This window comes from Coregonus clupeaformis, chromosome 16 (genome assembly GCF_020615455.1).
Source record: "Coregonus clupeaformis isolate EN_2021a chromosome 16, ASM2061545v1, whole genome shotgun sequence".
Taxonomy (NCBI): Eukaryota; Metazoa; Chordata; class Actinopteri; order Salmoniformes; family Salmonidae; genus Coregonus; species Coregonus clupeaformis.
The window spans coordinates 24,160,592-24,188,419 of NC_059207.1; the positions used below are offsets into that span (position 1 = coordinate 24,160,592).

General features: G+C 41.2%; 1 protein-coding gene and 1 non-coding gene across 3 annotated transcripts in view; both read right to left on the reverse strand.

The window, feature by feature from the left end:
* Positions 1-3,939: 3,939 nt before the first annotated feature.
* On the reverse strand, positions 3,940-3,994 carry LOC121585246. Its single transcript, XR_006003825.1, has one exon. It is a non-coding gene; the product is annotated as a U7 small nuclear RNA (small nuclear RNA).
* A 2,220-nt stretch (positions 3,995-6,214) lies between these two features.
* LOC121584564 (homer protein homolog 1) overlaps positions 6,215-27,828 on the reverse strand; it is a 106,375-nt gene continuing 84,761 nt past the window's right edge. For both annotated transcript variants that reach the window (XM_041900511.2, XM_041900510.1), the window contains 4 exons: positions 25,262-25,418; positions 25,020-25,130; positions 14,960-15,040; positions 6,215-7,996 (listed from right to left, as the gene is read on the reverse strand). In XM_041900511.2, the coding sequence (XP_041756445.1) occupies positions 7,808-7,996; positions 14,960-15,040; positions 25,020-25,130; positions 25,262-25,418 (538 nt within the window). In that variant the 3' untranslated portion in view covers positions 6,215-7,807. The remainder of the gene's footprint in view (positions 7,997-14,959; positions 15,041-25,019; positions 25,131-25,261; positions 25,419-27,828) is intronic.

Sequence of the window (27,828 nt, forward strand, 5' to 3'; positions counted from 1 at the left end):
CATTTTCTCTAGGTGGACAGTAGGCTAACTCAATCAATGTCACTTGATGCATGCGTCCTCACAATGTTGCACATTAAGATCTCACTATGAAGACCACACCTGCCTTGGCAGCAGCTAATGGGGATCCATAATAAATACAAATACAAATACCTGACCTACAATACTAAAATGTATCTTACCTTTCCAAACCTTACCAACAGCAATGTCATCTTTGGGCATGGACCTACTACCACTGATCATATCAGCATAATGTACTGTATTTTACTTTAATTATCTTCTATGATGTCCCCAGAACCGTTTGCAAACTCTCGTCTTGCATCACGTTTGTGTAACTTTCTGTTTATTTCATTCATTTTTTTTTTAATGCTCGTCTCTATTACTGTTACATTTCCAGACAACATGTTTTTTAAGGATGCATTAATGCTAGAACATTTCCTGTACTGTATACCTTTGACTCACAGCTCTGGGTAAAGCTGACTATTGGCATAAATCTGGGATCAGCTTACCCTTCCCAAATCAGAATCTCCACAATTAGAGGGGAACGCAAAACTGACCATAGATCAGTGTCTTGGAGCAACTTCATCCTACTCCACCTGGACTCTCACACAGGTCCTGGATTTTTATTGGTCAGTCACTACAGAAGTGCAATATCTTGCAATTAGAGAATTACTGATAAACAAATCTCAACAAGAAATGCATCCATGTGATTGCCTAAAACTGTCAATTATGTCTTTATTCGAACATTTAATGGTTTCTCAGACACACATTTATATAGCAATAGTATTCCAAAAATAAAAATGTTGCCTTTTCTCTGTTCCTCATATGTATTCAAAGCTTAATAAAACCTTGTATACCAAGTACTGAAGTTGCCTCTTTTTCTGTGAAAAGTATAAATTGTGACATGTTAAATTTTTTTGCCTAGTTAATTAATTGAAGTATTTTAAAATTCCACTCAGTGTTTTGTGTATTTTACTTATGTGTTGAATTTCCTGACATTCTGTGCAATTTTGTCAATGTATTACGGAGGTATGCTTCTGCAAACAGTGCCACTACCTCCACCAGAGAAATGCAGATTGACTCCATGGCAGTTATAGCCAGACCCAGGAGAGCTATTATGTGTTTATAAAAGAAGTTACACAGTTTAGTCCATCAGCTCTGTGTTGAAAAATTAAACCCAATAATTGTTCAGTAGTCCATTCTCATGTCCATGGTTCTGTGTGAGATAAACAGACAGTGCAGGGAACCCCTGAAATCTAAACACAACATATTTCTAAACATGACCCAGTGAGCATACAATGTCACAATGATGCAATTTTGGGGGTTGAATATCAGATATCGCAAGATTTTATCTGCCTCGTTTGTTAAGTCAAATGACACTGCTGGTCCTGCTCACACTGCCCTACCCTATGCTTTGACTTCTTTCTCCCCTCTCCCTCCAGATAAAATCTTGCGACTTGTGACGGCCGGCCGCCCAACAACCTGCCCCCTTGACCCTATCCCCTCCTCTCTTCTCCAGACCTTCTCCCTTACCTCACCTCGCTGATCAACTCATCTTTGACCTCTGGCTATGTCCCTTCCGTCTTCAAGAGAGCGAGAGTTGCACCCCTTCTCAAAAAACCAACACTCGATCCCTCTGATGTCAACAACTACAGACCAGTATCCCTTCTTTTTTTTCTCTCCAAAACTATTGAGCGTGCCGTCTTTAGCCAACTCTCTTGCTATCTCTCTCAGAATGACCTTCTTGATCCAAACCAGTCATGTTTCAAGACTGGTCATTCAACTGAGACTGCTCTTTGTGTCACGGAGGCTCTCCGCACTGCTAAAGCTAACACTCTCTCCTCTGCTCTTGTCCTTCTAGACCTGTCTGCTGCCTTTGATACTGTGAACCATCAGATCCTCCTCTCCACCCTCTCCGAACAGGGCATCTCCGGCACGGCTCACTCTTGGATTGCGTCCTACCTGACCGATCGCTCCTACCAAGTGGCGTGGCGAGAAGCTGTCTCCGCACCACGTGATCTCACCACTGGTGTCCCCCAGGGCTCAGTTCTAGGCCCTCTCCTATTCTCACTATACATCAAGTCACTTGGCTCTGTCATGTCCTCACATGGCCTATCCTATCATTGCTACGCAGACGACACACAACTAATCTTCTCCTTTCCCCTTCTGATAACCAGGTGGCGAATCGCATCTCTGCATGTCTGGCAGACATATCAGTATGGATGACGGATCACCACCTCAAGCTGAATCTTGGCAAGACGGAGCTGCTCTTCCTCCCGGGGAAGGACTGCCCATTCCATGATCTCGCCATCACGGTTGACAACTCCGTTGTGTCCTCCTCCCAGAGTGCGAAGAGCCTTGGTGTGACCCTGGACAACACCCTGTCGTTCTCCGCTAACATCAAGGCGGTGATCCGATCCTGTAGGTTCATGCTCTACAACATTCGGAGAGTACGACCCTGCCTTACACAGGAAGCGACACAGGTCCTAATCCAGGCACTTGTCATCTCCCGTCTGGATTACTGGAACTCGCTGTTGGCTGGGCTCCCTGCCAGTGCCATTAAACCCCTACAACTCATCCAGAATGCAGCAGCCCGTCTGGTGTTCAATCTTCCCAAGTTCTCTCACGTCACCCCGCTCCTCCGCACACTCCACTGGCTTCCAGTTGAAGCTCGCATCTGCTACAAGACCATGGTGCTTGCCTACGGAGCTGTGAGGGGAACGGCACCTCCGTACCTTCAGGCTCTGATCAGTCCCTACACCCAAACGAGGGCATTGCGTTCATCCACCTCTGGCCTGCTGGCTCCCCTACCTCTGCAGAAGCACAGTTCCCGCTCAGCCCAGTCAAAACTGTTCCCCCCCCACCCCTTACCCCACCCCCAAAAAAATAAAACGTTGTAAAGTGGTTATCCCACTGGCTATAAGGTGAATGCACCAATTTGTAAGTCGCTCTGGATAAGAGCGTCTGCTAAATGACGTAAATATAAATGTCTCAAGATGTATTTTTCATGACCAATTGAAGAAGTCTGGAAAAAGGCTGGACATTTTCTGAAAGACGTTAAAAAAAACAAAAATTTTCAGCCTGTATACAACAACCAGAATATGATGTCAGCCTGATGTCATTTCAACCCATTGCTAATCTGGCCAGTCTATAAACTATTTTAAGAACTTTACTTAAACAGTGATTCCTTCCTGTAGTAATATTATTACAACATGGACATGGCGATTACAAAGCCTCCTAAATAGTGTTAAAGCTCTGAATTCTCCATACAATTTGGCAAATTAATCTCCACCACAACCACATATTTCATCACAATTGCATCATCACACCAGTCGTACCCCCTAGCATCATTATCCTAAGCCTGAGGTACTTCTTATTAAATAGCATACTCACTTTTGTTCAAAATGACTTTAAATAGTCAAAAATATTGCCAGCTTTCTCACAGCTTTAAACACACTCATACTTAAATTAAGTACCATAAGTTACAAAATAGGGGAAAAAATGCTTACACCCTCTGCATTATCTCAACAAAGCCTTTCATTTACAGTATAACATCATTAATGTCAAAATTAAGATATTGATTTCTGTAATCCAAAAACGTACACCAAAGCAACCAAAAATTATTCTGCAGATTTAACCAACTTTCTGGTTACACCCGAGCCCAATTATAAAGTTATCTTATACAGTATATCTTACATTTAATATACAGAATATATACTGAATATAAAAAGTATATAAACTTAGGACAGTTCTTTTGTATTCATCGCAGGTCAGGTCCATGGTGAAGAACTGCCCACATGAAAAAAACAACTATAGTATATTATCGTATAAAAATACTAGAGTATTCACTGTAGTGTTTTTGCGGATTGTAGGATACTGTAGTATTTTTCAGACATTACTGTAGTATTTACTATATTGTTTTATTATCTTTGACATTGAACTGAAGGCTTTCTCCTTGAGGAAACCTGCTGGAGAAGTACTAAAAGAGCAAATTTTCCATAACCTGTAGGTAGGTAGGTACATACTTGGCATGTAGGTTTCTCACTTATGGGTGGCACAAATTGGGATATGGGGGAGGGGAAAGGGCAGGTATATGCTAATTGAATACTATAGTATTTACTATAGTTATAAAATTGTCGTGTTTTTGCGGACATTCCTGTAGTATATACTACAGTGTTTTTTTGCGGATAATACTACAGTATTCTACAGTATACTACAACATTCTATAGCAGAGGAGGCTGGTGGGAGGAGCTATAAGAGGACGGGCTCATCGTAATGGCTGGAATGGAATAAATAAAATGGTATCAAACACATCAAACATATGGAAACCACATATTTGACTCCGTTCCATATACTCCATTCCAGCCATTACAATGAACCCATCCTCCTATAGCTCCTCCCACCAGCCTCCTCGGTTCTATAGTAAGTACTACACATAATCAAGGGATACTACCATGTGTAGTATAGTATTATACAGTATACTACAGTTTACTACATAATTCTACAGTAAGTACTGTAGTATTCTATAGTAAACTATAGTATTTTTTCATGTGGGTGTACCCAGTGTTTCTGAGACCAAAGAGTCTTAGGGCGCATCTCTGCATCTTATTCCCCTTAAAGTGCAGTAGAGACACATGAATGGTCCAGTTTTCTTCTTTCCTTGAACATATGGCATTTATGCTTTCAGCCATATTATAATCTTGTATTTTAATGCACCTTTGCATAAATGTCATACTGTGCTTTTTTTATTGAGGAGTGACATACATAAACTATACAACTATCTTTCTAACTACCTATCTGTCTTTCTATGTATATTTTAATAAGTAAAGCACTATATGAGGAATAGAGTGTAATTTGTGGTGCAGTCTTAGTGTCCAAGTCAGACCACTGAGTTGAATACCTGATTGTTAGATTGAAGAGTCTGTCATCCAGAGAATGTCTGGTATTGCTCAGTGTGTGTACAAGCCTCTGTACAGGAACTCTCTCTAGACACATACACACACTCAAGCAGTGTAGAGTTCAGGATCCGTTCAGTAACATACACATTGCCCCGAGCTTTGCAGGAAGACAAGGTCAGTTCTCTGTTCAGGAGGAAGTAAGGGTGGATTCAGAACATGTAAGGTTTAAAAATGTTTTAACATCTTTCAAATGAACAGGGTTAACTCTGAACTGCTTGAAACGTTCTGAAACTTTTCTCCAAACCCCAGGTCCAATGTTCCCTCAAATGTTTTGGGGCAAAGAGCAAATTTTAAGTCTTGTGAGTGGAAACTTGAACATTGTGAGAAGTTTGTGCAACTTCCGGCGCGCGTTTACAGTGATCACTGAGGCTGTACCCTTACAGTTTTAGACTGTAGCCAATAGGCTATTGTGGCTATTTGAGCATAATGTAGGCCTACCAACAAAACCAATGGAGCAAATCCCATAACATTTTCACATGGAAATAGCTTTTCTATGGCCTACAGTAGCCTATACGTGGTGTTCAATACAGGCTTGTAGTGGAGCAGATTGAGAGCTTAAAGTTTATTGGTGTCCACATCACCAACAAACCATCATGGTCCAAACACACCAAGACAGTCGTGAAGAGGGCACGACAAAGCTTCTTCCCTCTCAGGAGACTGAAAAAAATTGGCATGGGTCCTCAGATCCTCAAAAAGTTCTACAGCTGCACCATTGAGAGCATCCTGACTGGTTGCATCACTGCCTGGTATGGCAACTGCTCGGCCTCCGACCGCAAGGCACTACAGAGGGTAGTGCGTACGGCCCAGTACATCACCGGGGCCAAGCTTTCTGCCATCCAGGGCGGTGTCAGAGGAAGGCCCTAAAAATTGTCAAAGACTGTTCCCTCTGCTACCGCACGGCAAGTGGTACCGGAGTGCGAAGTCTAGGTCCAAAAGGCTTCTTAACAGCTTCTACCCCCAAGCCATAAGACTCATGAACAGCTAAACAAATGGCTAGCCAGACTATTTGCGTTGTATTGCGTTGTATGATGCGAGAAACCACTTAACAAAATACAATTTATTATTATTACCATACAGAGAATTAGACAAAGTAGGCTACCCCTCTGTCTATTGGCTTATTTGCATATTCAAGCCTGACTCAAAATTCAACACTGCCCCTTTAATTAAGATTTAAGCTTTTTACCTGACTGGCTTTTCGAAGAGAGCTTGAAATGTAGCCTACACGGTTTGTGCTCTTGTAGGAAGCAGTAACTCCCCATTGCTGACCTATACTTATCTATAACTGGGCTAATAACTAGCTAACTAGCAAAGAATATCAACAAATGTGCACACGCACGGCTCTGCGCTCTAATCTGAAAAGTGCATTCACTCCGGTGATTAAAAGACCGCTCGTGGGCTACCCCGCCAATAGAATTCTACTCCGTTGCGCTCTGGCTCTGCCTACAACAAAATCACAGACTTAATCTTGCAAAGTTAGATTTGTTTTGGTTTGTTGCATTGAAAAGGGCCTGATATAATGTTGATTCGATCACAGAAAAAACGTTGATCTATATAGTGCAAACTAATAGGGCCAACTCAGTGAATTTCAATCTCTTGCATCTCTGCGCACAGCATGGCATTTCTTCTGCGCGGCAGTCCTGGAAGAAGTGTGCACGCGCGCAGTTTAGAGGGAACATTGCCCAGGTCTCTGGGGTTGGAATGGTGGAATAAAAAGGGAGGAATAAACCATTAAGAAATATCCCAGTCAAGAGGGGATGCCTAGTCAGTTGCCCAACTGAATGCATTCAACATAAATTTAACCCAACCCCTCTGAATCAGAGAGGTGCGGGGGCTGCCTTAATTGGCGTCATCTGCACCCAGGGAGCAGTTGTTGTTGAGGCTTAACTGCCTTGCTCAAGGACAGAACAGCAGATATTTCCACCTTGCAACAGGGATTCTCAGGGATTCTAGCCAAGGACCTTTCGGTTACTAGCCTAACGCTCTTAACCGCTAGGCTACCTGGAGTTCTAAATAAAGCATGACCAATGCATCTGGAAGATTCTCTTGTGATAGTATACTATATTATTTTCATATTGCGCAAAGTTCAGTCATACTCGAGTCCAGAAGACTTGAATATCAATGTAAACAGAACTCCAACTTCCAGCAGCCTTTGTAAGTCCTAGGCCAAGGTATGTGGTTGTGTATTGGACATTACTCCTGCTCCTGCTCTGTGGGTTTCAGTGGTTGATTGAGGGCTCTCCTGTAGTCTGTAGTTTTCAATAGCTCAGTGTGTTGGAATATGGTGCTGGCAACACCAGATTTGTGGGTTTTAATTCTGCATGGGCCACATACTGAATACTGTAAATGAATTAACTGTAAAGCCGTATTCCTGTGAGTCTACCAGCAGGGGTTGCTGTTCGGTCAGTCTGCAAAGGATGTCGTTGCTCAGACATATGTTCACAGGGTCAGCATGGGGCACCTGTTCTGTGTGTTCAACAGCTGAGGGCAGTGTGGCAGCAGCTGCAGGAGGTTATTTTGGAAGGAGAGGGTGCAGTTACAATACACATAGGAGCCAATCGGGGGTGCTGTTCTATACCATCAGCACTGGGTTATGTTGTTGTGTGGGTCTGGCAGCAGGGTATATTGTTGTTCTATGGGTCTGGCAGAAGGGGGCACTAACCTGCGAGGGTGCTGTTCTGTATGTCTAACATTAAGGGGTGCTGTGAGTCTGTGAGCTCTATATGACCTCTATGAGCCATGTCAATCCTGTGGAGTCTCTATGTGTGTAGTTCACTGACTCTGCCAGTAGGGGTCAGAGTGTCTCTGTATGTGTAATTCAGTGTGTTGGCCAGTGGGGGGTGGTGTGTGAATATCTATCTGTCCTCTATGAGCTTGGCCAGGCTGTCCCTGAGCTCTGTCAGCTCAAATATCTTCCCATCCAGCAGCTCCAGTAGGGTCCTTAGGCTCTTCCTGAAGTTCTCCTGCTCTTCCTGACTCTCTTCCAATCGCTGCTCAGCTCCCAGGAGCTGCTCCTCTAACACTCGCCCATGCAACTCCGTCTCCTGGGGAGGGAAGAGAGGGGGGAGAGAGCAAGTCTCAAGTCACAAGGTGCAAGTCTCAAGTCGAGTCCCAAGTAGGACGGGTCGAGTATCGAGTCAAGTCTGAGCTGTGCATTCTAAGAGTAAGTCAAGTTTAAGAAAACATATGACTTGTTCAACTACAAATCTTTGTCTATTTATTGAGGCTACCAGACAGCCCTTTTCATTATTTTGTCTACAACACATTTTGATTATGTAAAACTTAATTTTAACAACAAATTCCAAATGTCAAGCTTAAATTATACATTTCAAGCAATTTTGACATAACAAAAACCAGTAGGCCTATGCCAGTAATTGTTGCTTGATGCCCCATTGCTGGTGAGCTTGCAAAGTAAACAGTTCATATTCTTGATCACCAAACATTTTTGGAGCTGCAGATGCATATTCATTTATGGCAATCCTCTCTCCCTACAATTTGACATTTGCACTAAACCCGATCCTATATTTTTTCAGCAAATCAGCAATCTGTTTGCTAGCTCAGTGGTTTTCAAACTTTTTGACCCGTGACCCTCAAAAAAGAGTGGTTCAAAGCTTGCGACCACGCACATGCACGTGTGCACAATCGTTGCGCAAATGTAGTCTGTCATTACAGCCATAAACGGTGACAGATTTTCAAAACGCAAGATACAGAAATAAACCGTGTTTTCACCTGCATTTTGAGCTGAAAGTCATTCATGTTAGCAGTCAATACCAATTAGGGATATCATGTTACATTGTCACTTCTCTGGAGTCCAGAGCAAGCAGGATCATATGTGACTTGTTTCAGGAAACTAGGCGTATGTCGCGCATCACTACTTCACAGGACAGGCATTTTGAACGTGAACTTTGTTATTTAATCAAAACTTTGTTGGTAGAAATGCCTTCTGGAACATGTGAACTTTTATGTGCCTTAATAACAAACTTGTATGCCATCTGTAAATATGAATACAATTGTTAAATGACGAGCCTAGTTGGTTTAGCCACGTAAAAAGACAGGAACCTTCCTGCTAGCCATGATTGGCTGAGATAATGGATGGGCTGGACATGCCGAGAGATGAGTTCGGATTGGTCTGCCATGTAGCACTCTTCTGTCTATAACATGAGATGGTCAGTATGTGTAGGTAATCCTTTTTAATGCACTTTTTAAAAAAAAGTGTTGCTCTTTACTTTCTGGAGGACCGAGTTTTGAAATTAGTGGAATGCCCGGTGGAATTACAGTATGATAGCTAAGGAGGTAGAGAAAATTCTGGCGTTTGATTGCAAATATGCAGAGGGTCGAAAAGAGAACACACAGAAGGCTGCTGTATTAAACACCTGTCTCCGGATTACATCTTCAATCTAAGGGCACCCACGGCATCCGTGACAGAGAGGGAGAAGCGTCCATCCATGTATACGGGTAAGATAGTCTAGCTAGCTACATTTTCAGATATTATACGTTTCTAATTTTGTCAGAAAGTCATTTTCATTTCAAGTTAAAGCGTACTGTTAGCTAGCTAGCTAACGGTATCTGGCTGGCTCGCTAGCTAACGTTACGTGTATGATCTGTGTAGTAATATTATTCGTATCACAGAGCCATTTGCATTGTTATAGCCTAATGTTAGCTAGCTAGCTAACATTGAACCCGGTTGGTTAGCTACCTGCAGATTCATGCAGGGTAGTAACGTTATGAGTTGGGATTATGGTTCATTGTTTAGCTAGCTACCTACATGTCTAAACAAGACTCTTTCACTACACCTAATGTATCCTGTGTATGTGACAAATAAACATAGATTTTATTTGATATGTGTTTACCAGAGACGGTAATGTGAAGAACATGACCTGCACCAAAGTAAAATTAGGATATAACGGGTGTGTTCGTAAATTTAATCTGGAGTGCCAGAGAGCGCTCTGGGTGTTTGTAAATTCAGAGCGTTGTCAGATTGTCCGTTTGTAAATTCAGAGCGTTTCGCTCTCGGAGCGTTCAGAGCACACACTGGATGCTCTGGCCGAGGAGTAGGGTTGATCCGAGCGTTCTGACCTCACAACTGCAGTCAAGCACCCAAGCTAACTGGCTAACGTTGGCTAGCTTGCTAGCTACTTCCAGACACAAATGAGAGAACACCTCACTCTTACCATTTTACTCACTCTAGCAGAGCTGGTTAGGCTGTTTTCATGTTATCCAGAGTGTTGGTGACTGTAACTGTGCTGCTGGCAACAATTTTATTACGCTTTTTTACCGACATTTACTGACACCGGCCATATTCAATGGGTGTTGAGCATTCACAAATTCATCAGTTATTCTGCGCTCTGTCACACTCAGATGAGAGTGCTCTGAAATCGGAATAGATGTAAGAGTGAATTTACGAACACACACAACTTTAGGCCAACAAGACAATGTCCAAGTTCAAAAATTCTCCAGTAGAATGCCCTGCTTTTATTTTGTCACACTCACAACCGTAAGCTATTTTCTGTAATTGTCTCGCCATTAACTTGTAAATAATTATCTTGTTGTGAGTTTATTTACCTGTAATAATGAAGACAAATGAGCTAAAGTGAAGACGTTGTCAGCTATATGATATGGTCATTATTTGAATCAATCAATCAAATGTATTTATAAAGCCCTTTTTACATCAGCAGATGTCACAAAGTGCTATACAGAAACCCAGCCTAAAACCCCAAGCATCAAGCAATGCAGATGTAGAAGCATGGGTAGCCAGCTCATTTAACAATAGCTAGCTAACTAACAAGCTAGAAACAATTCAAAACATTGTTTAGAATGTTGCTTTTAGTTGCCTAGTTTGCTAGATTGATATATACTAAATTCATTTTTAAACGGGTGGGTTTATTGGTGTTAAAATACACTAGTTATGCTATTTTGGACCAGCAGGCTGCTGATGTCATGAAGCCTGTAGTTTTTGTGTTTATACTTTTTCATAACGACAACGACAACTTTGATGTCGGATGACAATAGAAGTTCATGATGTCACTGCCACAACAATAAACCAGCCTTTAGTCTTGAACTCTTTGGTTGTTTAGTACATGGCCTCACGTGAATCCTTAAAGGGATGGGTGGGGCTAAGGCTTAAGAGTGTGTGAACAATGCTGAATGGGTGTAGACAAAAAAGAGCTCTCCAGTAGGTTTACCAAAACATTTAAGGGCCATTTTCTCAAAAGTGAGGTTACAAGTTTATCAACTTTCAAAGCAGAATTACTTTCCCATTGTTCCTCAACTGTAGTGTACGATATACCATTTTCTAGCTCTGAGTCTCTACTTTTACCAATGTAAAAAACACAATTTCAAATTTTGCTACATAAGACCGAATCGAGCCGGTCAGGTACATATGGCCTACCTGTATGCAGCGGAGGTTGCAGGATCAGATGGAAAGCATGATCTGTCTGTAGTCTTTTTCTTCCTCACAAATATCATAATTAATTTTCCAGAATATGTTACATCTTCATCCCATGAGGATTGAAGGTAGTGCGATGTTACAGCTATCTTTAGACATATAGCCAGTACCACCACTGAGGTATATAATTATAACCCACCCAAACTACTAGGCCTATCTGAAACATGAAAATGATCAATGAAATCACCAGGTAGCCTATTGTTGTAGCAAAGATGCGACCATATCAGATTGATAAATGGTACTTTATATGGATAATATTAACTCTGTTTTTGCTAGGCAAAACCCGGTGAAAATTAAACAAGCACTTTCTGGTCACTAATCTGGATACGTGCGCCCACATTTGCGCGCCAATGCTGATTGGTCATTGGTCAGCAGTCAAGATTGGTTCTTAAGCACAGATTAGATGTTTTTGAAACAAGAATTTGGTGCAATGCCGTAGGCAGGCCTATGTTAGTGACCAGATCGAATAAGCAAAGGTATAAATATTCAATACAAATGGTAGGCTATATGTAGCCTATTAAAATATGTATGAAATAAATATATTTTTCCCATTCAGTTTCACACTCGCAACCCCCAAAACCTTCTCACTGCGCTAGCTCACCCGACCTGTGTTGATTGACAGTTTGCTGGTCCTATCAGAGGGCCAAGTGTGCGTTTCACTACCCAATCAGTTTTTTACTGTCTCTGGCTGCGTGGAGAGTAATCCCCGAAGACTCAGTGCCACAAAATGAGTGACAAAACGTTACAAAACCTGGCCAGATAATTTCAAGCCATAAGTCTCAAGTCAAGTCTCAAGTTATTTTATTTTCTATCAAGTCGAGTCTCAAGTCATCAAACTCGAGTCCAAGTCATGTGACTCGAGTCCACAATTCTGGGAGAGAGACTGTGAGAAGTAGTGCCGGCTACAACAATGAATGTGTGGTTTCTATTTTTTGCTTGGTGGAGAGACAATGAGAGTCAGTATGGACGCACACTCTAACCTGAATATGTTTGTAGGAATATGGTGGCAGCGGTGGAATTCAAAACTTGAATCTAACACACTTCCCTGTCACTACACTACTGTATTAGTGTGCCACTGTGTGTCACTCAGATGAGGCTTACCATTGGAGGAAGGGGAAGAACACCGTCCTTTATCTGAATTTAAGAAAAATATAAATATAAACAATTTATAGATAAATCTATATTTAATATATTCCAATCACTAAATATCTGGTTAAAAACACTGTTTTGCAATGGCCTGTAGGGGGTGCTCAATCAGTACTTTTTCAAAAGGAGGCGACAAGAGGAAGGAGGAGAGGATAGGAGGTGTTGAGCAAATCCAATTGAGAATCTCCCTGTGACTTCAACGCAAACCCATCCAGCTTGTGGTGAAAAAAAATATGCCCTCCATAGAAACCTATGATGACGACGCTGCTCAGGGGAGAATGAACAGATGACCAATCAGATCAGTAGCAATTTACATCTTTCCCACCCAATCAAAGGATTGAATGAACTCACATTTCAATGAACTGCAGTTTACCACAGCGCTTCCTCTATCAGAAAGTAGGATGGTCCTGTTTGACGTTGCGTAGGTGAAAACATTGCATCCTGTTAATTTATAAAGCCCTTTTGCAAAAACTCCCGCATTACTTAACATCGTTACTACTAACTTATAGGAGTACGAGATACCATTGCCGGTCACAGGGATGGCTAATACTTTAAATTCCGTCTGTTACTACAGATTTAGATAAAAGTGTCGTTCCATGAAAAGAGTGCCTTTTGCGTCCCTTTGATATTTTAAGTAGACATGCACCAATATTGAATTTTTAAAACATGGTATATTAAATGAAGTGCCTTTTAATATAGACCACATTATTCAATAAATCCGATTTTTTATATGAATAAAGACTTGCTAAAGTGCCAAGATTTTTCACATGTCCCTCCGTGCACCCTCTGTGACTTATAAGAACATTTTAACCCACTTAACCACAACATTTCTCCAAATTTAAGCCCTAATTATTTTGTTGCTTTGACAAAGTCATTTCTGAAGATTATTATTTATTTCATGTGGTTAGTGATTCATTTACGTCTGTCCTTCATTTTAAGGTCAACCCTGTTATGTGAACTGAACTCTTGTTTTAATATAGTGAAACTATTCCTTTTTAAATATTGAATCTAAAAGTAAAATCATAAAAGCAGGTGAGATGGTTCTTCTCTTTTTGGCCATTTTCTGGTGTTTTGTGAGTGGGCCGAGCATAACACGTCAACCCTGTTACCCATAGATAGAAATGTTCTAAAAATTAAATAGTTTTTGTGAACCTTGCATTCAATCGCCACTCCTTGTTGCACATGCTTCCAATCCCCCTATCACAAGGGGATTTATGGCTGATTTAAGCTGAAATCTTCAACCCTGTTAGGGTCAACCCTGTTACTTTATTTGGCACGTAATAGCCACTTACTATTTAAATTTTTTATTGAACCTCTTGCGATGGGAAAACATGTTTTTTATGAAGATGAACATATGCTCTTTATGACAGAATGTTTAAATTAAGTGAAATCATTTTTTATTTATCAAAAGGAACCAAATTGGTGGAATGACCCAAAACAGCTTTTAGTTGCTTCGCACTACACTTATGGAACAATCTTCAGAATACCCTACAGTTGGATGCATTGGTGTGCTTTGGCAAATTCAGATTTTTGGTTGAAGACCTCTTTACTGAGGAATGTGATTTTTTTTTCATGATTGTGTTTTGTGTTTTGTATTTCCTATGCTCCTATACAGCCTTGATTGTGTAATTGTTGTGTAATTGTTGAGATGTAGGGCTCCCTTGCAAAAGAGACCTTGGTCTCAATGGGACTCCCTGCTACAATAAAGGTCAAGGGCTCGATTCAATCCGAAGAGCTGAAGATCTGCGTTATACGATTGAAATTTAAAGGTAATTTTCGATTGAGCCGACATATGCAGCGTTTACTATGAATGCAGTCTCTGCAGACGCAGTAACATTGCCTTTGTATGGCAATCATGCAACAACGCAGCTCTTACACGCTACGGATTGAATTGAGCCCTAAATAAAAATAAAACATACTGTGCGAATCAGAAGATAGTTAGAGAGATGTTAAGAATTGTTATGATATGTGGGGTAGTTTAGTGTAAGCACATAGATAGACAGCACACTACCACTTCCACACCTCATCCCTAGGTGGCAGCAGTATAGATTTACGTTTTTTTAAAGGCTAGTGATAAGGATATATTAAGTACAGTTAACATTGGAGTTATTAACTTCAAAAAAGTAAGATGCGTTTTCAAGTCTAGTGCCGCTGCACACACAAGCTTGTTAACTAGCTACAGCTAGCTCTGGTCCAGGGCGTTATGTGCTGCTTGCTGATGTGCGACAAACTAATATACATTGGTGCTGTAGTGTTCTAACAGCTTGATTAAAAAGTTGATATTTTTCCCAAAAATTATCATCCATCATCCTCAACTTGTGTTGTGAAATCTGTTGTAACGTTTTTAAAATTGCCTTAATTTTGCCATAACAAATACAAAAGTCTAAAGCCACAGGTGGCAGTACAATGTACTCACCTGTAGTTTCTGTGTCAACAAGTCTCTCTGCTGTAGCAGTACGTTAGCGTTCTCCACTTCCTCTTTCATCCGCTCCATTTCCTGTGGGTGAGACAGGGAGTTTCAGAGAAACAAGATACACATTGTTACAGATTGTTATTTGCTCTACAGTGCATTCGGAAAGTATTCAGACCCCTTCCCCTTTTCCACATTTTGTTACGTTACAGCCTTATTCTAAAATTGATTAAATAAAAAATGTTCCTCATCAATCTACACAATATACCCCATAACGAGAAAGCGAAAACAGGTTTTTAGATTAATTAAATTTAATTAAAAAACAAAAATACCTATTTTACATAAGTATTAAGACCCTTGAGACTCGAAATTGAGCTCAGGTGCATTCTGTTTCCATTGATCATCCTTGAGATGTTTCTACAACTTGATTGGAGTCCACCTGTCGTATATTCAATTGATTGGACATTATTTGGAAAGGCACACCCCTGTCTATATAAGGTCCCACAGTTAACAGTGTATGTCAGAGCAAAACCAAGCCATGAGGTCGAAGGAAATGTCCGTAGAGCTCTGAGACAGGATTGTTTCGAGGCACAGATCTGGGGAAGGGTACCAAAAAATGTCTGCAGCATTGAAGATTCCCAACAACACAGTGGCCTCCATCATTCTTAAATGGAAGGAGTTTGGAACCACCAAGACTCTTCCTAGAGCTGGCCGCCATGCCAAACTGAGCAATCGGGGGAGAAGGGCCTTGGTCAGGGAGGTAAACAAGAACCCAATGGTCACTCTGACAGAGCTCTAGAGTTCCTCTATGGAGATGGGAGAACCTTCCAGAAGGACAACCATCTCTGCAGCACTCCACCAATCAGGCCTTTATGGTAGTGGCCAGACAGAAGCCACTCCTCAGTAAAAGGCATATGACAGCCCTCTCAAACCATAAGAAACTAGATTATCCAATGTAGTAGTGGCTTTGGGATAAGTCTCTGAATGTCCTTGAGTGGCCCAGCCAGAGCCCGGTCTTGAACCCGATCAAACATCTCTGGAGAGACCTGAAAATAACTGTGCAGCGACGCTCCTCATCCAACCTGACAGAGCTTGAGAGGATCTGCAGAAAAGAATGGGAGAAACTCCCCAAATACAGGTGTGCCAAGCTTGTAGCGTAGAAGACCGAGGCTGTAATCGCTGTCAAAGGTACTGAGTAAAGGGTGATATTTCCCTCTTTTGTATCTTTTTGTATTGCTGCAAAAATGTATACAAACCTATTTTGCTTTGTCATTATGGGGTATTGATTGCAGATTGATGAGGAAAAAAACAATTTAATCCATTTTAGAATAAGGCTGTAATGTAACAAAATGTGATATTTCCCTCTTTTTTTCTTTTTTTGTGCAAAAACTTATAAAAACCTATTTTGCTTTGTCATTATGGGGTATTGACTGCAGATTGATGAGAAAAAAAATAGATTTCATCCATTTTTAGAATAAGGCTGTAATGTAACAACATGTGGAAAAAGTCAAGGGGTTCGAATGCACTGTACACACAATATCCCATACTGAAAAAGTGAAAACATGTTTTAGACATTTTTGCACATTTATTGAAAATGAAAATGAAATATCTCATTTACATAAGTATTCACACCCGTGAGTCAATACATGTTAGAATTACCTTTGGCAGCTATTACGGCTGTGAGTCTTTCTGGGAAAGTCTCTAAGAGCTTTGCACACCTGGTTTGTAAAATATTTGCCCATTATTCTTTTTTAAATTCTTCAAGATCTGTCAAGTTGGTTGTTGATCATTGCTAGACAGCCATTTTGTAGTCTTGACATAGATTTTCAAGCCGATTTAAGTCAAAACTGTAACTCGGCCACTCAGGAACATTAAATGTCGTCTTGGTAAGCAACTCCAGCAGCCACCACCATGCTTGAAAATATGAAGAGTGGTACTCAGTGATGTGTTGTGTTGGATTTGCCCCAAACATAACACTTTGTATTCATTCTTTTGCAGTTTTACTTTAGTGCCTTATTGCAAACAGGATGTGTGTTTTGGGATATTTTTAGTCTGTACAAGCTTCCTTCTTTTCACTCTGGCATTTAGGTTAGTATTGTGGAATAACTACAATGTTGTTGATCCATCCTCAGTTTTGTCCTATCACAACCATTAAACTCAAACTATTTTAAAGTCACCATTGGCCACATGGTGAAATCCCTGAGCGGTTTTCTTCCCCTCCTGCAACTGAGTTAGGAAGGACGCCTGTATCTTTGTAGTGATGAATAACTTCACCATGCTCAAAGGGGATATTCAATGTCTGTTTGTTTTTTACTCATCTACCAATATGCGCCCTTCTTTGCGAGGCATTGGAAAACCTACCTGATCTTTGTGGTTGAATCTGTGCTTGAAATGAACTGATCGACTGAGGGACCTTACAGAGAATTGTATGTGTGGGGTACAGATATGAGGTCATTCAGAAATCATGTTAAACACTATTATTGCACGCAGAGTGAGTAAATGCAATTTACTATGTGACCTATTAAGCAAATTTTTACTCCTGAACTTATTTAGGCTTGCCATAACAAAGGGGTTGAATACTAATTGACTCAAGACATTTCAGCTTTTCATTTTTTATTAATTTGTAAAAATGTCTAAAATCATAATTCAACTTTGACAATATGGGGTATTGTGTGTAGGCCAGTGACACAAAACTCAATTTAATAAATGTTTAATTTAGGAAGTAACACAACAAAATGTTAGAGTTTTGCTTGTAAGCAGGAATCAGGAAGATAGAATTATGGTCAGATTTGATACATGGAAGGAGAGCATTCTATGCATTTTTGTGTGTGGAGTAAAGGTGATCTAGAGTTTTGTGTCCTGTAGTTGCACAGGTGACATGCTGGTAGAAATGAGGTAAAACGGATTTCAGTTTCCATGCATTAAAATCCCCGGCCACTAGTGGCACCGCCTCTGGATGGCCATTTTCTTGTTCGCTGATGACCCTATACAGCTCGTTGAGTGCGGTCTTAGTGCCAGCTTCGGTTTGTGGTGGTAAATAGACAGCTACGAAAAATATAGAAAACTGTCTTGGTAAATAGCATGGTCTACATCTTATCATGAGGTATTCTAACTCAGGCTAGCAGAACCTTGAGACTTCCTTAATATTATAGATCGCACACCAACTGTTGTTAACAAAGAGACCCACACCTTCCCCCTTGAGCTTACATGAGGCTGGCGTTCGATCCTGCCGATGCATAGAAAAACCAGCTAGATGTATACTATCCGTGTCCAGCCACAACTCCGAGAAACATAAGATATTACAGTTCTTCAGCTCCCGTTGATAGGATAGTCTCAAACAGAGCTCGTCCAGTTTGTTCTCCAGTAATGGTAAATTTGCCAATAGAACGGAGGGAAGAGCTGGATTATTTATTAACCAACGTAGTTTCATCATAGTGCCTGCACGTCGGCCTCTTACGTAGTCTCTTCCTTTTCTGAGTCTCTGGAATTAGGGCCTGGTCCGGGGTGAGAAATATTTCCTAGCCACAGAATCATTGAAGTAGAAATCTTCATCGAAATCAAGGTTAGTGATCACCTTTTTCGGTCACAGGAAACGATGGCGGAAACATTACGTACAAAAACACACAAAATAGCAGAGTTGGTCAGGAGCCCGTAAAACGGCAGCTATCCATTGCAGCGCCATTCTGTGTCGTATAATTATGAACAGATTTTTATTTTTCCCACAAGCTTTTCTTCATGATATGTATTACTCTGATTTCTCCTCTATCAGCTGCATGCCTGACCCGAATTAGCTCTAGAATTGTTGCTATCTATTTGTATCTCTTTGGCAGACAAACAAGCTCCCTTTAAACGGTTTAGAGTAAAAAATAGAACAAATACTTTGTTCTCTACAGAACTTTCAGATCTTGTTATGATGAAATCAGGCCTGGGTCAAGGCTAGAAAATCTTACTCTGTAGCAGATTGGCAGTTTTTCAGGCAATTGAGAAACATATGCACTTCCTCAATCAAGAAAGCTAAATCTAGCTACTTTCTAAGTTCTATCTCAGACTCTGCTGGTGAACCATCTACATTATGGAAAACAGTTAATGCACTGAAGCGTGGAAATTCCTCTCCTTTCCTGCCTAAGTAAGTTGTCAGACTCTGGCATCATTACTGAGAAAAATTTGAAAAGTGAAGCTTTTAATCAGCATTTTATCTCGGCAGGCTTTTTATTTGAAAGAAATTGTGGTTTAACTGACCCTGGTCAGCCAGCCAACTGCCTGCCCCTCTCCCAGCCTTTAGTTGGCTCAATGGAAGTTCCGTTAACTTCTAGTGAATGTTTGTTTTCATTTCCACAACTTTCTACTTCTGATGTACTAGACACCTTGCGCAAGATTGATGTAAAATAAATTCACTGGCGCTGATTTGCTTGAGCCATTGCTTCAGCTTTCTGCTCCTTTGATTGCAGAATCTTTAACACATTTTTAACCTTACAAATATTTCTGGTACCATCCCCAGGAAAGGCGGCCCATATACTCCCCCTTCACAAAGGTGGTGACCCGTGTGACCTAAATAATTATCGCCCCATTTTCAAACTCTCTTCCCTAGAAAATATTATAGAATCCTTGTTAAAAACTCAACTTAGATACTTTTTAACTATGAAATGTATTCTAAATGTACACCAGTCAGGTTTCAGACCAGGTCATAGCACCATCTCTGCTACTTCTTTGGTTTTAAATGATGTTCTTAATTGTTTGGATAAAAATAAACATTGTGCAGCCCTTTTTATTGACCTGTCTAAAGCTTTTAACACTGTGGATCACTCATGAATTATTCAGAAGCTTTCATCAATTGTCCTGGACCAGGCAAGCTCTGTGTAGCTGGTTTGAAAATTATTTAACAGAGCACAATGTGTATTTACTGATGGCGTTAAATCAAGTTTTCTGGACATTTACATTTACATTTTAGTCATTCTGCAGACGCTCTTATCCAGAGCGACTTACAGTTAGTGAGTGCATACATTTTTCATACTGGCCCCCCGTGGGAAACGAACCCACAACCCTGGCGTTGCAAGTGCCATGCTCTACCAACTGAGCTACAGGGGACTACAAAGGGATCGATTCTTGGTCAGTTCTTTTCACTTTAAATTTAAGGAATTGGTGCCTCTAGGGCATTTCAGACGGTTGTTAGGGGACCTTTTTACTGAAGAATGTGTCTGTTTTTTATGATTGTGTTTTGCTTTTTGTGTATTGTTGTGTATAATAATGTGTATTTTAACGTGTATGTCAATGTGTATTTTTGACCATTCATTATTAATTTGTAGACTGTCTGAAATTGGCCTGGGTCAGGCAGCCTGCATTTGATTTGAAAACTACCTGACAGACAGGACACAATGTGTTTCTTCTGGTGGTGTTAAGTCAGGTTTCCTTGATATTACTAAAGGTGTCCCCCAAGGGTCGATTTTGGACCCTGTACTTTTTATTAACTTTATAAACAATATTGGTTTGTCTGTAAGAAATTGTAACCTCCACTTGTATGCGGACAATACTGTTGCCCTTTCTGTTGATAAGGCTCTTTCAGAACTAACATTTGCCTTTGTTGCTTTGCTGAAAGCATTTGTTGAACTGAAATTGGTACTTAATGCAGGTAAAAGTAAGTATATGTTATTTTCCAAAAACCTTTAAAATGTATTTGACGTTTTATGCATATAAAGGGAGGGTTTCATTCCAAAACGCTATATATCCATTTTCAGAATTTTCTTTAATGAGCTTTTATTGTTTAAAGAACTTATGAAAGAGATTGGTGTGTATTTTCATAACCTAATCATGGCATGGGCTTGTTCAATGACAGACATGTTTTTGATTGAACTCTATAATTTAATGGTTTCATTTCAGAGTGACAAATAATCATGTTTTGTTGCAAAACACTATATATCCGCCTCACTCTCAGAGAAATAAGTAGTACTGCTAGGTTTTACACAGTCAAATGTGACAAATAACAAATTTTATCATAAAGAACTGTACAAATGATGAATTTGTGACACAATAAAATAAGCACTTGAAATAAAATAAAATACACGTACACATGGATTTTGTGTTGTACAGTAGATATGTGGTAGTAGACTAGGGGCATGTTGTGAAATCTGTTGTGAATGTATTGTAATGTTTTTTTTATAATGTATAACTGCCTTAATTTTGCTGGACCCCATGAAGAGTAGCTGCTGCCCTGAGAACAGTAATATTTTACACACACATAAAGGTACCCATAAATAATGAAAAAACACAAATGAGAAAAATGTGTGTATATAGCGTTTTGGAATGGAACTCTTCATATGTACATTGGATGGTGCCCACATTGAACGTGTGACTGCTTACAAATATCTGGGTATCTGGATTGTCGAAAAGCTATCTTCAAAAAGCATATTGATGGGTTAGTTAAGAAGTTAAGCTTTTCGTTAAATAGCAGAAAACAAATCGTTCAAACGACATTCCGGCTTTACACTATGGTGATATTGTCTATATGAATGCAGCTACCACTGCATTGAAGCCATTGGACGCAGTTTATCATTGTGCACTAAGCTTTACTGCAGGTGATAGGTTCAATACACATCACTGCATTCTGTATCAGAAAGTAGGCTGGCCCTCTCAAGTATCGTAGATCAATGCCTTTCTTTCTTTTTGTTTATAAAGCCCTCTTGTGCAAACTTCCACCTTACCTTACAGACATACGAGTCACCAGACCCGATCACAGGGATGGCTAATGCTAGATGTCACATTGATCACTATAGATAAATCTGCATTCAGTTTTTTGCGACCTGTGTATGCAATGATATGCATATCATATCTCTCTGCACCTTGATGCTCTGGTGCCTCTAGGGCAGATCAAGTTGTTAATGGAGGAATGTGTTTGCTTCTTAAATTGCCTGTAGTATTGTATGTTCATATTATGTTTTATGTTTGAAAAAATAGCGCCGGAGGAGATGGCTGCCATTTTACGGACCCCTAACTAATTGTGCTATTATGTCAGTTTTTTCGCGTTATTTGTAATTTATTCTGTACATGATGTTTCTGCCAACATCTCTTATAACCAAAAATTGCTTCTGGATATCAGGACAGCGATTACTCACCTCGTATTGGACGAAGATTCTTTCTACAATGAGTCGGACGCAAAGGTTATTCTACAGACATCCGACAAGGCCCAACTCCCTGTCATTCGCATGAGAAAGAGACCGAGATATCGTGGACGTAGGTCGGGGTGCCTTGTAAGCATCTGACAGCGAGCTAGTACTCTGCCTCTACCATCTGTCCTATTAGCCAACGTACAATCATTGGAAAACTAAATAGACGACCTACGATCACGGATATCCTACCAACAGGACATTAAAAACTGTAATATCTTATGGTTCACCGAGTCGTGGCTGAACGACGACATGGATAACATACAGCTGGCGGGATATATATGCTACATCGGCAGGATAGAACGGCTGACTCCGGAAAGACAAGGGGTGGCGGTCTGTGTATATTTGTAAACAATAGCTGGTGACGAAATCTAATACTCAGGAAGGTTTTGCTCGCCTGAGGTAGAGCATCTCATGATAAGCTGTAGACCACACTTTTACCAAGAGAGTTTTCATCTATATTTTTCTATATTTTTCGTACCTGTCTATTTACCACCACAAACCGGTGCTGGCACTAAGACTGCACTCTATGAGCTGTATAAGGCCATAAGCAAACAGGAAAACGCTCATCCAGAGGCAGCGCTCCTAGTGGCCGGGGACTTTAATCCAGGGAAACTTAAATCCGTCCTAACTAATTTCTACCAGCATGTTAGATGTGCAACCAGAGGGAAAAAACCTCCAGACAACCTTCACTCCACGTACAAAGCTCTCTCTCGCCCTCCATTTTGCAAATCTGACCATAATTACATCCTCCTGATTCCTGCTTATAAGCAAAAACTAAAACAGGAAGCACCAGTGACTCGGTTAATAAGGAAGTGGTCAGATGATGCAGATGCTAAGCTACAGGACTGTTTTGCTAGCACAGACTGGAATATGTTCTGGGATTCTTCCGATGGCATTGAGGAGTTCACCACATCAGTCACTGGCTTCATCAATAAGTGCTTCGAGGCAAGCAACACTGAAGCATGCATGAGAGCATCAGCTGTTCCAGATGACTATGTGATCACGCTCTCTGTAGCCGATGTGAGTAAGACTTTTAAGCAGGTCAACATTCACAAGGCCGCAGGGCCAGACGGATTACCAGGACGCGTACTCCGAACATGCGCTAACCAACTGGCAAGTGTCTTCACTGACATTTTCAACATGTCCCTGACTGAGTCTGTACTACCAACATGTTTCAAGCAGACCAACATAGTCCCTGTGCCCAAGAACACTAAGATAACCTGCCTAAATGACTACCGACCCGTAGCACTCACGTCTGTAGCCATGAAGTGGTTTGAAAGGCTGGTCATGGCTCACATCAACACCATTATCCCAGAAACCCTAGACCCACTCCAATTTGCATACCGCCCCAACAGATCCACAGATGATGCAATCTCTATTGCACTCCACACTGCCCTTTCCCACCTGGACAAGAGGAACACCTACGTGAGAATGCTATTCATTGACTACAGCTCAGCGTTCAACACCATAGTGCCCTCAAAGCTCATCACTAAGATAAGGACCCTGGGACTAAACACCTCCCTTTGCAACTGGATCCAGTATTTCCTGACGGGCCGCTCCCAGGTCGTAAGGGTCGGTAACAACACATCTGCCACGCTGATCCTCAACACGGGGGCCCCTCAGGGGTGCGTGCCCTGTCCCCTTTTGTACTCCCTGTTCACCCATGACTGCATGGCCAGGCATGACTCCAACACCATCATTAAGTTTGCCGACGACACAACAGTGGTAGGCCTGATCACTTACAACGATGAGAGCCTATAGGGAGGAGGTCAGAGACCTGGCCATGTGGTGCCAGGATAACAAAATCTCCCTCAACTTGATCAAGACAAAGGACATGATTGTGGACAACAGAAAAAAAAGAGGGCTGAGCACGCCACCATTCTCATCGACGGGGCTGTAGTGGAACAGGTTGAGAGCTTCGAGTTCCTTGGTGTCCACATCACCAACAAACTACCATGGTCCAAACACACCAAGAGGGCCATCATGAAGAGGGCACAACAAAGCCTATTCCCCCTCAAGAGACTGAAAAGATTTGGCATGGGTCCTCAGATCCTCAAGAAGTTCTACAGCTGCACCATCGAGAGCATCCTGACTGGTTGCATCACTGCCTGGTATGGCAACTGCTCAGCCTCCGACCGCAAGGCACTACAGAGGGTAGAGCGTACGGCCCAGTATATCACTGGGGCCAAGCTTCCTGCCATCCAGGACCTCTATACCAGGCGGTGTTGGAGGAAGGCCCTAAAAATTGTCAAAGACTCCAGCCACCCTACTCATGGACTGTTCTCTCTGCTACCTCAAGGCAAGCGGTACCGGAGCGCCAAGTATAGGTCCAAAAGGCTTCTTAACAGCTTCTACCCCCAAGCCATAAGACTCCTGAACAGCTAATCATGGCTACCCGGACTATTTGCATTTTCCCCCCACCCCACCCCCCTCTTTTACGCTGCTGCTACTCTCTGTTTATTATCTATGTATAGTCACTTTAACTCTACCCACATGTACATATTACCTCAATTACCTCAACTAATCTGTGCCCCCACACATTGACTCTGTACCGGTAACCCCTGTATATAGCCTCCCTCCTGTTATTTTATTTTACTGCTGCTCATTAATACATTTTATTTTTTATTTTTTACTCACCTATTTTTTACTTAACACTTTTTTTCTTAAAACTGCATTGTTGGTTAAGGGCTTGGTAGTAAGCATTTCACTGTAAGGTCTACACCTGTTGTATTCGGCGCATTTGGCAAATACAATTAGATTTGATTTGATTTGAATGTAGTAAATGTTATAAATTGTGTTCATGCAGAGCTCCCTTGGAAAATAAGCCTTGGTCTCAATGGGACTCCCTGCTAAAATAAAGATAAAATAAAATAGGAAGTGTCACCAATTATGTCATGCACATGTACCTCTTCTTTATCCTTCAGAGTGCTTTCCAGTTCCTCAATGGTATGGTTTAGCTCCGTCTTCTGGGATTTGATCACAGGGGTCTGGGTGCTCTGGCACTCTAGCTCCGTTACCTAAACACACATGCACGCACACACACGCAGACAAAATAAATCAGAAATAAGATATACACATAAACTGAACAAATACCATTCATGCTCCACACACCATTCCCATCTCTCTCCCATGTCTTCTGCCTCCTCACCCGTTTGTGTAGTCTCTCGGCCTCCTCCTGGTAGGCAGCCAGTTGTTGTTTCCACTGTTTGACATTAGCTGTGGACTCCAGCAGAGCAGCTGTTAGCTTAGCATTGTTCCCCTTTAGAGCTGCTAGCTCTGCCTCCCAGTGCTTATTGATGGTGGGGCTGGGAAAGAGGACACATTAACATCATTACTTTATAAGAACAGAACATTCAGGTAACATACTATGTGACGATCCGCTGTAAACAGGAGATGAGATCAGTCATGCTGAGACCAAGGTCTCTTTTACAGATGAGACCTGTATCAAACATACACATTAAGTGCACAAAACACCTTCCAAATATTGAGTTGCAACCCCCCTCAATTCATCGGGGCATGGACTCTACAATGTGTCAAAAGCGTTCCACAGGGATGCTGGCCCATGTTGACTCCAATGCTTCCCATAGTTGTGTCAAGTTGGCTGGATGTCCTTTGAGGGGTGGACCATTCTTGATACACACAGGAAACTGTTTATCATGAAAAGCCCAGTAGCGTTTCAGTTCTTGACACAAACCAGTGCGACCTGGCACCAACTACCATACCCCATTCAAAGACACTTAAATATTTTGTCTTGCCCATTCAGCCTCTTAAAAATCCTTATCTAACCTATCTCCTCCCCTTCATCTACACTGATTGAAGTGGATTTAACAAATTACATCAATAAGGGATCATAGCTTTCACTTGGATTTACCTGGTCAGTCGATGTCATGGAAAGAGCATGTGTTCATAATGTTTTGTACACATCACTATACACATCCATACACGAAAAGCATAACACAATCATATAAAACAAACACATTCTTCAGTAAAAAGGTCCTCAATCAGCCATCTGAATTGCCTTAGAGTCAACAACCTTTCCAATTTTAGAGAGCTTTGGAGGTTATTATACAAGTAAGGAGCAAAAAAACTAAAAGCAGATTTACCTAAGTCAGTGGAGATCGAAGGGATCTCCAGAGTTAGCCATCCCTGAGGCCGGGTCTGGTAGCTCATACGTCTGTAGGTTAACAAAGTATGGCGGAAGTTTATGAAAGAGGGCTTTATAAACAAAAAGAGTGCAATGCATCGATCTACGAGACTTCAAAGAGGGCCAGTCTACTTTCTGATACAGAAAGCAATGATGTGTACTGAACCTGCCAGCCGTAATAAAGCATAGTACGTTATGATAAACTGCATCCAATGGCTTCAATACTGTGGCAGCTGTATTCATATAAACGATATCACCATAATCTATAACCGGTATGAATGTTGACTGAGTGATTTATTTGTTAAATGGGAAGCACATTTTAATTCTTAACTTCTTAACATCAATATGCTTTCTGAAAGATAGCTTCTCATCAATCCAGATACCCAGATATTCATAAGCGGGGACACAGTCAATGTGGGCACAGTCCAATGCACAAATGCATAAATCATCAGACAAATTTTTAAGCTTTTTGGAAAATAACATTATGTACCAATTTCAGTTCAACAAGGGGCTTTCTGAAAAGCAAAAAAGGCATATTGTAGGTCAGAGAGAGCCTTGTCAAAAGAAGGGGCAACAGAATACACAACAGTATCATCCGCATACAAGTGGAGGTTACAATTTCCTACAGACAAACCAATATTATATAGACAGTAAAAAGTACAGAGCCCAAAATGTACCACTGTGGGACACCCTTAGTAGTATCAAGGAAACCTGACTTAACACCATCAGAAGAAACACATTGTGTCCTGTCTGTCAGGTAGTTTTCAAACCAAATGCAGGCTGCCTGACCGAGGCCAATTTCAGACAGTCTACAAATTAATAATAAATGGGCAACAATGTCGAAAGCCTTCGACAGGTCTATGAAAAGGACGCTTTTGGTTCACACAATTTACAATGTCATTTATCACCAAAGAAGCAGCAGATATAATGGTATGACCTGGCCTGAAACCCGACTGGTGGACACTTACAGTGAGGGAAAAAATAATTTGGTCCCCTGCTGATTTTGTACATTTGCCCACTGACAAAGACATGATCAGTCTATAATTGTAATGGTAGGTTTATTTGAACAGTGAGTGACAGAATAACAACAAAAAAATCCAGAAAAACGCATGTCAGAAATGTTATAAATTGATTTGCATTTTAATGAGGGAAATAAGTATTTGACCCCTCTGCAAAACATGACTTAGTACTTGGTGGCAAAACCCTTGTTGGCAATCACAGAGGTCAGACGTTTCTTGTAGTTGGCCTCAGGAGGGATTTTGTCCCACTCCTCTTTGCAGATCTTCTCCAAGTCATTAAGGTTTCGAGGCTGACGTTTGGCAACTCAAACCTTCAGCTCCCTCCACAGATTTTCTATGGGATTAAGGTCTGGAGACTGGCTAGGCCACTCCAGGACCTTAATATGCCTATTCTTGAGCCACTCCTTTGTTGCCTTGGCCATGTGTTTTGGGTCATTGTCATGCTGGAATACCCATCTACGACCCATTTTCAATGCCCTGGCTGAGGGAAGGAGGTTCTCACCCAAGGTTTGACGGTACATGGCCCCGTCCATCGTCCCTTTGATGTGGTGA